The 13,249-nt window shown below is 51.2% G+C and overlaps 2 protein-coding genes across 6 annotated transcripts in view; one reads left to right on the forward strand and one right to left on the reverse strand.

The window, feature by feature from the left end:
- The window catches only part of EVPL (envoplakin), a 37,577-nt gene extending 34,059 nt beyond the window's left edge, over positions 1–3,518 (forward strand). Inside the window, exon 23 of the mRNA XM_009637827.2 lies at positions 66–3,518. Coding sequence (XP_009636122.1) covers positions 66–3,515 — 3,450 coding nt within the window. The 3' untranslated portion in view covers positions 3,516–3,518. The remainder of the gene's footprint in view (positions 1–65) is intronic.
- Positions 3,519–8,284: 4,766 nt separating this feature from the next.
- CDK3 (cyclin dependent kinase 3) overlaps positions 8,285–13,249 on the reverse strand; it is a 5,748-nt gene continuing 783 nt past the window's right edge. Inside the window, exons 2-7 of one of the 5 annotated variants that reach the window (XM_009637828.2) lie at positions 12,337–12,414; positions 11,796–11,916; positions 11,071–11,241; positions 10,557–10,658; positions 9,542–9,745; positions 8,285–9,143 (exon numbers count right to left, since the gene is read on the reverse strand). In XM_009637828.2, the coding sequence (XP_009636123.1) occupies positions 9,018–9,143; positions 9,542–9,745; positions 10,557–10,658; positions 11,071–11,241; positions 11,796–11,916; positions 12,337–12,414 (802 nt within the window). In that variant the 3' untranslated portion in view covers positions 8,285–9,017. Of the gene's footprint in view, positions 9,144–9,541; positions 9,746–10,153; positions 10,249–10,556; positions 10,659–11,070; positions 11,242–11,795; positions 11,917–12,336; positions 13,223–13,249 lie in introns of those variants that run through there. The other 4 variants (XM_035893397.1, XM_035893400.1, XM_035893398.1 and 1 more) reach the window with 4 other exon arrangements.

Consider the following 13,249-nt stretch of genomic DNA (forward strand, 5'->3'; position numbering starts at 1 on the left):
TTTCTCTGCCCTTTTTTTTTTTTTAAAAAAAAATCTTTTTTTTTTTTTTTTTTTTTTCCTCGCAGAAGGAAGTGCATGAGGACATTGAAGCTGTACATGGACAAACCCAGCAATGTGAAAACAAAGCCACAACAAGCGGGGAATCTGAGGGGTTGAAATCGCAGCTGGAGGAAGAAAGGAGGAAAGTGGCCAAGATTGAAGAGGACCTGGAGGAACACAGAAACAAGCTGCTAATGTTGAAGACTCAGAAGCCCATTGAAAGAGTAGAAGAAAAGGAGGTGATAGAATATTATAGAGACCCACAGGTGGAGAGCAACCTGTCTAAGATGGTGCAGCAGATTGAAGAAGAAAGCAAAAAGAGGCAGAGCCTGCAAGAAGACATTGAAGTGATGAGCCAGAAGCTTGCCCAGATGGAGAACGAGAAGAAGGTCATTCCTGCCCAACTCCTCACCAAAGAGATCACAAAAATTGAGAAAGATCCAAGCCTGGATACCCAAGCAGCCAGTCTTCGTCAGGAGATCAAACGACTCAAGGAGGAAAGCTTGGCTGCTGCTTCCGAACTTGAGGAGCGTAAGAGAGAGCTGCACATGCTGGAGCGAAAGCAGCCCAATATCAGAGAGAAAGTGGTGGTGAAGGAGCTGATCAAACTGGAGAAAAACCCAGAAATGCTGAAGTCCGTTAGGACCCTGCAGCTACAAATTGATGAGGAATCCTTCAAGAGGAAGTCTGCAGAAGAAGCAATAGTGAAGGTGAAGAACAAGATTGAGGAAGTGGAAAGACTAATTGAAACAGCAGAACCCAAAATTATTGTTAAGGAGGTGAAACAGGTAGAGCAGGACCCAGAGTTATTGAGAGAGTCTTCCAAGCTTAAAACTCTGATTGAAGAAGAGAAGAGCAAGAACCTGATGCTTACAGGTGAGCTGGGGGAGCTGCAGAACCAGTACAGTATTGCAGAGAAGCAAAAACCAAGGATAGAGGTTAAAGAAAGGGTCAATGAGATTTTCCTGGTGGATCCTGAAACGGAGCGGCAAATTGCACACCTAAAAAGGGAGCTGCAGGAAGTTACTCTGAAAAGGACAAAGATTGACAGTGAAGTGGAAGAGGCCTTAGCAGAGCTCAGTGTCCTCAGGTCACAGAAACCAGTAGTGGAACTTAAGGAGGTTATAGAGGAGGTGGTAAAACATGAGAAGAGTCCAGAGATTCTTAGAGAAATCGACAGGCTGAAACAACAGCTCAATGAACTAGTGAACACCAACGGCAGGACCCAAGAGCAGCTCATTAGGCTGCAGGGTGAAAGGGATGAATGGAAGAGGGAGAGATCGAAGGTGGAAACCAAGCTGGTCAACAAGGAAGTTATCCGATATGAAAATGATCCACTCTTGGAAAAAGAAGCTGATCGCCTCCGTCAAGAGGTGCGTAACATGTCTCAAAAGAGGAGAGCTGCAGAGGATGCCATCTACGACTTGCAGAATAAATACATGCTACTGGAGAGGCGAAAGCCAGAGGAAAAGGTAGTTGTCCAAGAGGTGATACTGACTCAAAAGGATCCAAAGCTCCGAGATGAGCACAACAGGCTGAGACGGAGTCTAGATGAGGAGGTGAGCAACAGGCGTCGTCTGGAACGTGATGTGCAACAGGTTCGTGCACTGGTGGAAGAGCAAGAGAAGTTGCTCAACTTTCAGGAGGATCGAAACAAGAGGCTTGCACTGGAGAAGGAGATGAGACAAACTACCTTGAGAATAAAGGAGCTGGAGGAGAGCCCAGCCCCAGTGCAAGAAAAGATCATTATGGAAGAAGTAGTCAAGTTGGAGAAGGATCCAGTCCTCGAACAGTCTGCCAGCAACCTGCGCTTGGAGCTGGACCGTGAGAAGATGGAGGTGCTGAACTTGCAGAGAGAATGCAAGAACCTGCAAATGCAAGTTGATGTCCTGCAGAAAACAAAATCCCAGGAGAAGACCATCTACAAGGAGGTGATTCGAGTGGAAAAGGACAGAGCACTGGAGAGTGAACGTGCACGCATCTGGGAGCTGCTGAACAGGGAGAGAGGGGCCAAGCAAAAGGCAGAAGAGGAGGTACGGCGGCTCAGGGAGAAGATAGAGAGAGCTGAAGGCATGAAAAGGACGTGGGCTCGTGAAGAGACAGAGCTGCAGAAAGCCAGGAACCTGGCCATCCAGGAGAGAGCCAACTTGGAGAGTGACCTGCGGGACCTAGAGAGGCAGAAGCAGCAGAAAGTCCTCTTCCTTCGGGAGGAGTCCAAACTGCTCAACCAACGGACTGAGAATGACAGGCAGAAGAAGAAGCAGCTGGAACACGAGTTTTCCCTGCTGGAGGCAGACATCCTTAGGGAGAAGGACCAGATCTACAACAAGGAGAGGTTCATTCGAGATCTCCAGTCAAAGGTCAACCGGGAAGAAATCAATCATGAAACACAGATGAGAGAGACGAACCTCTCCACCAAGATCTCTATATTGGACCCTGAGACAGGGAAGGATATGTCCCCTTATGAGGCCTATAAGAGAGGTATCATAGACAGAGGCCAGTACATCCAACTGCAAGAGCTAGAGTGTGACTGGGAGGAAGTCACCACCCTGGGCCCAAATGGGGAAGTGTCAGTTCTCCTTGACAAGAAAAGTGGGAAGCAGTATTCCATCGATGATGCGCTAAGGCTGAGGAGGATCACAAAGGAGGAGTACCAGCTGTACCGGGATGGCAAGATTCCCATCTCTGAATTCGCCTTGCTGGTGGCTGGGGAATCCAAGCCTCCCCCATCCCTCTCGATTGGCTCCATCATCTCCAAATCCCCGCTCTCATCACCCACCACCCCCCAAACCCAAAGCTTCTTCCCCCCAGCATCGCAGAAGGGCTTCTGTGATGACACATCCCCCATTGCCGGGGTGTACGACACCACCACTGAAACCAAGTACAACATCAAGACTGCTGTTGCAAAGAAGCTGCTTGATCCCATGACGGCTCAGAAGCTCCTGGAAGCCCAGGCTGCAACGGGGGGCATCATAGACCTCATTTCTCGGGACCGTTTCTCAGTCCACAAGGCGATCGAGAGGGGGCTGATTGACAGGACCTACATGCAGAGACTGCTCAACGCTCAGAAAGCTTTCACAGGGATTGAGGACCCAGTAACAAAGCGAAGGCTGTCTGTGGGGGAAGCAGTGCAGAAGGGGTGGATTACTAAGGACAGCGCTTTCCCCTATCTGGAGGTCCAGCATCTAACTGGAGGGCTCATCGATCCCAAGAAAACTGGTCGCATCCCCGTTCTGGAAGCTGCCCAGACAGGGATGATAACAGGCGACTTGGCCAACAGGCTCCAGGATGAGTCCAACTATGAAAAAGATCTCATTGACCCCATCACTAAAGAGAAGATAAATTACAAGGAGGCCATGGCGCTCTGCCAGAAGGATTCGCTGAGCAGCCTCCTGCTGCTCCCAGCCACATCCGAGGGATATCAGCGGTACCACCAGGCGAGCCGCTCCCCCAAGCTCTCCCGATTCAGGCATTGAATGGGTCCAGGCATTGAATGGGTCCAGGCATGTACTGGATCTGGTTCCTTCAGGAGTTCATCCCTTCGAAACACTTCTCCCCATGGAGGCAGCAGCGATCACAAGAATGATTGCCCTAGCATTTAGGGCTGCATATTCTTCTATCTTAGCTATCTCTGCTTCCCAACGCAGCGTGGTTGTTTAAGGAAGAAAGCGTGATCACGAGCGTGTAAGGGCCTGACACAGGGGTCCCCACAGTCCCCTGGGTGCTGCTCTGACAGCAAAGGGGGGTTGATTGCGAGACCTCCACTGTCAGTAGGTACAATGTGGTTATGCCCAGAAGGCGGGGAGAGACAGAGTGTTTTCTGGTTGGGTGATTCTTCTGCATGCAATAAACATAGAAAGTGCATCTCTGTGGCTGTGTCGTCTCTGCAGGCTGAGGCTGCAAAGTGGCCGAAGGCATGGCTTGTCCTCCCCCTGTGCAATCCTATGCCCTGCAGCCCAATCTACAAAGGGTTTGCAGGCTCTTGCTCCCCCTGATCTCACAGCACTGAACCCCCTACATTTCTTTCTGCATGTGAGTCCATATTGTTAAAGATTTTTTTTATATTGGTCTTTAAAACTGAAAACCAATGGGACTTTGCCCCCTTGTCATTTGGACACCTCTGAAAGAGGGACTTGGTTGCCAAAGGGTGCAGTTCCATGTTATGTTTGATCCAGGCTAAGCACAGGCAGCTACCGAGTGGAGCAGCCCCCCTGTCCCCCCCAACTGCCTGTCCCTGGGGCCTCTCTGGCTGCAGAGCAGTGAAGGTGTTGGCTGTACAAGGACTTGGGTTGGTTACTGAGCTGTTGGCAGAGGAAGCGAAGCCCCAAGCAAGAACAAACCAAACCCTGTTAAGTAGATGAGGTGGGGAGCTTGTCCTGTACTTGTGCAGAGGCAGATGTGTTGCAAGGGAAGGGATGATCTTCAGTAGCAGATTGATGATGCTTGCAGTCAACAGTGATGTGAAACTGCTTTCTACAGCTCTTGGCTGCAGAATCCACCCAGCAGTACCTTAAAATCTGCGCTTGCTATTTCTTTAGGCAAGCTTTCACTCCTCTGTGTCACTGCCAGTGCTCAACCCTTGCTGAAATGAGTAAGTCCTAATTCCCACATGTCCCTGTTGAGATGAGAGGTGAAACGTTCCTCCCTAGTCTCTACCCTATTCTGGAGAGTCCCCTGGCTTTGTGGGATGAGAAAAATGACCTTCTATTGACATGAGCTGCTCTTGCCCCTCTCTCAAGGGCTCTTTTATCTGCTGCTGCTTGGGAAATCCAACACCCCCAAAATAATCCGTAAGGGTAGAGGTTTGCTCCCCCTATCCCTATCAAAGCAGCAACAGAGTCTCTATTTCCATACAGCCTAGCTGGCATTTGAAGTCCAGGCTCCAAGAAGAAATTCTTCCCATGCTGGCAAGCTCAGCACCATCACAGGTCCTGCTACCTTCCTGCTGGTAGGCAGTGCTCAGCATTTAACAATCTGAGTCCAGCTGTGGAAACACCAAGTTTCCAGTCCAAGATCTGCCCAGGCTCTGTCCCATGCTTTGCAGGGTCTGTGTTTATTGTAAGGGCTGTGGCTGGTGTCCATGGCCATCTTGGCTGCCATGGTCAATACGGGGTAATTTGTTGGTTTACAATGGGGAAAACTGTTCCACATGCCCTAGAGCATCCATTCCCAGCCTGTTTCCTTTTGGTAGAGCACTGCTGGCCCATGGGGCACTGTGCATCCCCCTCCTGGCTGCTCTGGACCAGCAGCAAGGGCTGGAGCTGGGCTGTGATGGACCAGGGGACACATGAGGAGAGAAACCCTGGCCTGACCTCCTGCCAGGACAAGCTCAGCAGCCCTCGGAGCACATGAGCACAGCCAGGTGAGGATCATACCCCAGTGCAACTCAGGAGCCCTGGATCCGTTTCCCAGCAGTCCTTGGGTCCCAGATCTTCAAAGCTGCTGGGAGCAGCCTTGCTGTGCTTTGGCTTTGCTCCCCTCAGCTGGCTGAAAGCAGGGAGGCTCCATTGGCAATGGGGCTGTTGCCTTTTCTGCAGCTCGGCTCTGCCCAGCAGGTGAGTTTGCTGTGAGCCTTCCCCTTGCCCGGCTCCGTGGGGCAGGGTGCTGGGCTGTCGGGCTGCCTTCGTCAAGACTGCTCCCCTTGCAAATGAGGTAAAACCGTGCTTGTTTTTAAAGCAGTGTGATGTTCACGTGGTGACTCTTTCCTGAAGTGCTGATTAAATAGTTTGGGGGAATGCTCTGTAACTAAGGAACTTGGAGTTGTGGTAATTAGGCAGTCAGTTAATCATGTTGGATAAAGTGCTCCCTAACTGTGTGGTGGGAGGTATTTATCCAGGGCTGGGTGAAGGCGCTAAGAGGCATCTGAGCAGTCTGGCTGGCTGGGCAGTCTCCCTTAAGGGCTGGTCTGCCTTTTATTTCTGAAAAAGAAATGCACTAACAAATCCTTTTTGTTGCTATCAAGTGGTCCTTGCAGAAAGCAGCTTGCATCATGTCCTGTTGGTGCATCCATAGGAAGCACCATGCGGCCACGGGGCTTCCCCAGAGCCCAGCTGCCTGGCAGAGTTGTGGAGCCGGGTAGTGCTTTTTCTCCCTTTTTGGGTGCAGGATGATGGCCTTGTGTCGTGGCGTTCCCAGAGCGCTTATTTCGACACAGCTGTTGTTGGTTCCCTTTGCTGGCAGCGGGACTCGGTCATAAATGTTTGAAATTCAGCTTGTTGCTCATTTTGTTAGGCTAGATGAGCTGTAGGATTTTTATTTATGTTTCTGGACTGGATGAATGTCCTTGGTATTTATTTCTTAATGCAGGTCTTTTTAAAAAGAAAACAACTCTTCTGCAAACAGTTTACCTGGTACAACACAAGCGTTTGTTTGTGGAAAGCAAACAACGGAGCATTGTCTATACAAAATGACTTGACTTTAAACCAGGTATGCAAAGGTAGGGAAATGATTCCCATAGCAGAATTCATCCATGTCTAAGAAACGTGCCCCTGCGAGCTGGGTGTCATCATACAGAGGCCATGAGATGCTGCAGGAGCACAGCGGGGCTTTGGTTTTCCTACCACGTGGCTCTTGAGGCTGCTGCGTGACCCCAGCTGCCTGCTCTCCCCTCCTCAGTTGGAAAACCATCCCTCCCAAACACGAGCAGGTCAGCTTTTTCCAGGCAGCCACTCCAGCATGACTCCTAACAACAGCTTCAAAAGCAAAGCAACCCCCACTCGCCCCAGAAAACCTAATTTGTGCAAATTGCAGAGGCAAGCAAGCTCCCCGGGTCCCAGCGGCTTCTAAACCTGCAGAGGAGGTACAGCCCGGTGGCGTGGCAGGGCCTGGAGGGAGGTGAGCAACAGGTCCCAGGGTTTCGCTGTTGGGGATCTCTCAGGAGGTGCGGCTGCTATAGTAGGGATGACGGAGGTCTTTTGGATGTCGGGAATTAAGCAGAGCCACCCGCTGCCTTGTGTTGGGTGGGGAGAAGGAATGAATGATGGAGGAAGCCAAAGGACAATGGAGTTTGGCTGTGGGCAGGCAGGTCTTGGGCTGAGAGGGGGCTTTTTCAGGAGGGACTCTTAGGGTTTCTCCCCCCTGTGCAGATTCTCTAGGATCTAGTAGGCTGGCAGGGAGATTTGTGCTGCAGCTGTGTGTGCAGCCGCATCGTTTATCTGTCATGAGACTCCAGGAATGTGATAGCTTTGGAGAAATGTCAGGTTGTACTGAGATCAGTTCTTAAGTTCCCGATTATTATTAGGGCACATGTGTGCACGTGTGTGAAAAACAGGAGTGCAGAAGTTTGGCCTCCCTAAGTTAAAAATCTGTCTTTTCAGTATTTAAGTAGAATATAACTAACTCTGAACTGTTTGTGGCAACCTCTGATGGAAAGCAAGCCCACCTCACCATACCGAGACAGCACTGGGCTGCAGCAGAACTATCAGCCCCTCGTTCCACAGCGGAATCGAGAGCACATCTGCTATAGTAGGGATGACGGAGGTCTTTTGGATGTCGGGAATTAAGCAGAGCCACCCGCTGCCTTGTGTTGGGTGGGGAGAAGGAATGAATGATGGAGGAAGCCAAAGGACAATGGAGTTTGGCTGTGGGCAGGCAGGTCTTGGGCTGAGAGGGGGCTTTTTCAGGAGGGACTCTTAGGGTTTCTCCCCCCTGTGCAGATTCTCTAGGATCTAGTAGGCTGGCAGGGAGATTTGTGCTGCAGCTGTGTGTGCAGCCGCATCGTTTATCTGTCATGAGACTCCAGGAATGTGATAGCTTTGGAGAAATGTCAGGTTGTACTGAGATCAGTTCTTAAGTTCCCGATTATTATTAGGGCACATGTGTGCACGTGTGTGAAAAACAGGAGTGCAGAAGTTTGGCCTCCCTAAGTTAAAAATCTGTCTTTTCAGTATTTAAGTAGAATATAACTAACTCTGAACTGTTTGTGGCAACCTCTGATGGAAAGCAAGCCCACCTCACCATACCGAGACAGCACTGGGCTGCAGCAGAACTATCAGCCCCTCGTTCCACAGCGGAATCGAGAGCACATCTCTGCGTGTGCCAAGGATCTGGGCTGGAGAGGATAAAAGAAAGCATGCAGGAGATGATGAAGGGAGAAGAGGTCTGTGGGGAAAAAAGGACCAGCCAGACTGTCCTGCATCACTAGCCTGATGGGCCACGCCAAACAATAAATACCAAGGTTTCTGAACAAATAACAAGCCTTTATTTTTTTCTGTACTGAAAAAAAAAAATAATGTCAAAACCACACCAAAAGTTAGTGACAATTCTCCAAACATTTGAACAGCAAAACAATTTCCAAGACAATAAAGCAAAGGAAACAGCATTACATCTGGACCGATGATGGAAACCCAGCAGTTTAGCTGTTGTTATTTCCAGCCATATGCAACAAGTGCTTTATGCTAGCTGGAGCTTTTGGCTTCTTGGTCCCAGCTAAGGCACAAATCAGACACCTGATAGTGCTCATCAGCTTGTGAGACAGCAGAATGTCAGCTCTGTTAACCAGCTCAGGTTAAACAACTTGTCTAGTGCTGACAAGCCCAGTCTTTGGTAACAGCAGCAAAGGGCCGAGCACAGAAGCGGTCCCCTACCCAAAGTGGAGCTCCAGCACGCCCTGGTGTCAGAAACTGCAACCGACAGAGCTGGGGATGCTCCAGCGCTGGAGACAGAAATCCCTCTGTGTCACCTTAGCTCGCTGCCTAATGCTAGGACAAACGTCTGAAAGCTGCTCTCCCATCTACATTTCAGTGTTTTATGCTGATAAATATGCCCACTCTTTTGACATGACTGCTTCAAAACAGCTCTACTGGCTGAAACCAAACTTTCCCCCAGCAACAGGCTGAGTCTCTAAATGTGAGGATGTCCCCCTCCAGGGTCCTCAGGAGAAGTGAGACCCTGGGTGCCAGCCAGCCCCCCGATAAATGCCCAAACCCAGATCTGCACCACTACCCGGAGGCACAAGTGCATGGGGGAGCTGTGTCTTCTCATCTGCAGTGTCTCTGCGGCGCACGATGTTCTTCAGTGCTCTGAGGGCTTTTCCAGAAGAAGTACTGGTGATTGAGGGCTGCCTTAGCTGAGATGCGCCTGCTGGGATCGTACAGGAGCAATTGCTGCCAAGAGAAAAACCCAGCAGATTCAGGCTTTTAAAAACCAAATGGTTGATTGCACCTGCACATGGCTGGGCCCAGATGCAGATGTTGGTCCTGCCTTTTCCCCTCTCTGGGCTTCAGGAGTAACCCACAGCTGAAGTTACTGAGGGGATCACGCTAGAGGGGTTTCTTGACCCTTGATGCAGTGGTTTTCTAGAGGAACCTGCACTGACAGCCCGACTTCAGAGCCAGGACTGAGCCCTATTCAATTATTCAGTGTTTCTGCAATGGCAGAGATGAGCATTAGAGCCAGATCACCCAATGCACTTCTGGGTAGATCAGTCCCAAATATCCCTATTCTTTACCCAGCTTGAAAAGGTCCAGTCTGTCCCCAGGTCTTGTTCTGAGCCCTCACTCACCACCAGTAAGTCTCTACCGTCTCGATCTAAGCTGGGAACAATTTCCTTCATCTCCTTTCTTGCCCACCGGGGAAAGTCTCCCTTGTAGTCAGGCAGCTGGGTCACCCCAGGCCAGGTTGCCTCAGTGGGAGTGCCCAGGGTGCGAAATATCCGGAAGAGCTGATCAATCTCAGAGTCCCCTGGAAACAGGGCCTTCCTGGTCACCTGGGGCGGGGGGTGGGGTGGGGGGGAAAAGCCAGTTACCACCTTTCCGTCAGCTGTGCACCCTATCTCCCGCTGCAAGCAACCTTCATCCCAGCAGATACAAACAACTGCACAGACCAGGGCAGTTACAATGCCGCAATTCTGCCAGGCGGTGGCTGGGAAGGCCACGGGTGTCTGTCTGCTTGTCACCAGCTCCTCTCCATGGATCTGTACTCCCCTGAGGCTGTCCTCTTTCAGCCAGTCCCTTATCCCTCTTTATCTCCAATTTCCTAACACCCGCTCTTGCAGGCTAGTTCCCTCCCCTGCCCAGGCTCTGCTGGTCTGCACCATGGGAACTTTGGGAGCTAGGGATAGTGCTGGTACATGGCCAGGGTAACAAGAGCTCTTCAAAGTGGAGTACAGACCCCTAGGAGATCCACTCTGCCATGCTGTGAAGTGTCAGTTGTCTGCAGCCTACTGTGGGGACATCTGCAAGAGAGTCATCTCCTCCCAGGATCAAAATGCTGCAGCAACAAGACTGAAGTTACCCCTTCTGCAAGGACAGGCATCGCCCTTCCATATGCCTGGAATTGCAGCCAGACTACAGAGGCTTCTTTGCCTTCTGCCAGGCCCCTGAGGGTGGCAGATTTCCTTCTGAGCCCACAGATAAGGATCAGCTAACCATCAAGGTGGTCTTTCCATAACACACAGCCCAGCACAAGGTGGAACCACAGCATCACAGATGTTCTGCATCTTGTCCCTCCTTCCTCACTTCCCATTGCAGCTGCAGCCTCCCTGCTCATTAAAGAGACCATTTAAACCCATAATCTACCATTTCTGCAAAGATGCAGCCGATGCTCCAGATATCCACAGCGGTTGAATAGTATTTGCATCCCAGCAGTATTTCAGGGGCTCGGTACCACAGAGTCACCACCTGGTAAGGAACCAACAAACAAGCTAGAAACTAGAGGCATGGGATCCTCTCTTCTCAGCTGTAATGCAGTGACTGTACAAACCAGAGCGTGCCAGGGCCATGCTGAATTAACAGACATCTTAGTGATAGCAAGATGGGGATTAACAGATCGTTCTTCAATAGGGCACTCCAAAGCAAATAAATATAGCCTATGCAGAGAAGGGGGGAACCCAGCTTGCAGGCAGGCTAGGGTAGAAGCCATCAGCACATTTTGTGGGGACATGAGGTAATCTCTTAGCTGTGGGTTAGGTTAAGAGTAGGTGCCTGGGCACAGCTGTGCCTCAGCTATGGATGAGTAACTTGTGATGCTGCTGTTGTTCACTCATATGGATCATGTGCCCCACTTTCAGGTGGCAGGGAGTCTCAACAATACCTCATGAGTGTATGTGCGCAGGGGGACTCCAAAAGCTCTTGCCAATCCAAAATCAGCCAGCTTGATTGCTCCTGCTTCATTAATGAGCAAGTTCTGCGGCTTCAAGTCCCTGTGGATGACTCTGTGCGAGTGGCAGAAGCTCACACCCTGCAGCAGCTGGAAAACGTAGTTCTAAGGAGAGAAGAGATTTCAGACAAGGCCACGATGAAATCACTTCGAAGGCTGGATCACATGAGCCAATACACTTTGGATCATTTACAGACCTAAATGGGAAAAAAGACCTTGCTATAAGGCGACACCAGGCTTGCGGGCCACTACTCAGAGATGCACACAAATGGCTCCCACCCCACATGGGGATAGAGAGACTCCAGTCCAAGCAGTGGCAGTCCCTTCTACCCATCCATTACTCTGCACAAAGGCAATTAGCAACAGATCCCTCAGCTGCCCTCTTAACAGCAGTCTGTTCTGCAGCGAGATGGGCTGAAGAGCCTGGGAACAGCTGGGAAACAAATGTGTTTAGCAATAGCGCCAGGTGGAATCTCTTTCTTTGGAGGTTTTCCCATTTGAAATGTTTAAGATCTGAGAGGCTGAATGCCTCCAGCCAAGGGTGAATCTCTTCCAGATGCAGTCTGGGTAAAAGCAGCTCAGGGCTGGCTCTGTGCAGCAGAAGGCAGCAAGGACATACCCTCTCTGCCCTGCCTGTTAGTGCTCCTTCCACACTGTACCTTGGCCAAACTTAAAGGAAACTCTCCAGTTCGGGATGAGTCCATGTATTTCTTCAGGTCCTGATTCAGGTACTCAAACACCAGATAGAGCTTCTTCTGGCTGTGTATGACATCCAGGAGCCTGCAAAAGAAGTGCAAGCGCTTCTTTCACTACCTTTGTGTGGGAATCTATGCTAACCTCTTACAGAGTGTGTGGGAAGACCTTCTCCAGACCTTTGCCCAAACATCCCTCCTCCCACAGATACCTCCACTCTGTGAGTCCTTTGGAGCAGAGAGAGGCAGATACAAAAGCAGCATCTAGTATGGGGCAGCAGCAGCTTGGACCAGCCTGTGTTGCTGGAGTAAAGAGGCAGTACTGTGGGTTACTGGTGCAAACCAGGGAAGTGCAAGTGATTACTCCATTTTCCCATGTATTTTGCTCTTTTCTATGCAGTCAGGGAAGGACTGGAAGGCCCTTCCTGCTGCCTGTACCCAGAGCTCCCCATGGGGGTGAGCAGGAGCTCATCAATATGCTGGTAGGGAGGGTTCATCCAGGTCTTACCTGACTATGTTGGGGTGCTTCAGCTCCTTCAGCAGTGAGATTTCTCGGATCGCAGTGCTGGGGACGCCCTCGGCCTCCCTGTGAGGGAGACAGGCTCTATGGCACCCTGTTCCCCAGTGGGATCCCACAGCCCACCATGGTCCTGTGTCTCTTCTCCCTTCCGTTGTACCCCATTGCCTACCCAGGGGATGGTCTCTCACACAGGGCGCCCTGGGTTTGGCATGGAGTTGTACATAGGGTGGGCTGGGGCGAGGTGGGGAAAAATGGAGCTGTGGAGAGGGAGGGGGTGACCTAGATAGTGCAAGCTGTGGGGTTGTGCTTGTTTGGGAGCACCTGGGGGCACATTTGGAGAAGCAACGGTTTAAATGCCAAAGCCTCATTTTTTGGAGGTAGCAGGGGATGAACGCTCTTTGCCCCTCAGGGAGCTGCCTCCACCATCCTGAGGGGCTGCATGGGGTGCAGTACCACCACCATGGCCCCTGGTCCACACTGACACCCCTCATTGTGGAGACAGCCCAGGGCTGACCCAAGGGAACAGTAATAATCTTTTACCTGCTCAGTTCCCACACGGGAAGGGTTGAAGTTGGCCCTGCTGGGAGGCTGAGCCTCACCAGGCCCCAGCACCACACCCCTGAGGGGAGGCCACCTCCCAAAATGGCGGCCACTTCCTCCTGCCCTGGGACGTGGCGCCAGGACCAGGTAGCGCCAGGTCAGGGCCTAGCTGCTTGCATGAGCTGATAGAGACATTGTTTTTCCTCATGTCGGGCTTTTTTGAGCCTCTTGAACTGTTTTGGACACCAGGCTGGGCTCAGGGGCCCCCTGCTCACTCCCATGGCAGGGTTGGGGCACTGCTGGGCTCAGGTGGTGGCCATCTCCCCACAGATGGCACTGCCAGCCCCTGACGCGCCCTCTG

The sequence above is a fragment of the Egretta garzetta genome, unplaced genomic scaffold (genome assembly GCF_000687185.1).
Source record: "Egretta garzetta isolate BGI_Z169 unplaced genomic scaffold, ASM68718v1 scaffold34, whole genome shotgun sequence".
NCBI lineage: Eukaryota > Metazoa > Chordata > Aves > Pelecaniformes > Ardeidae > Egretta > Egretta garzetta.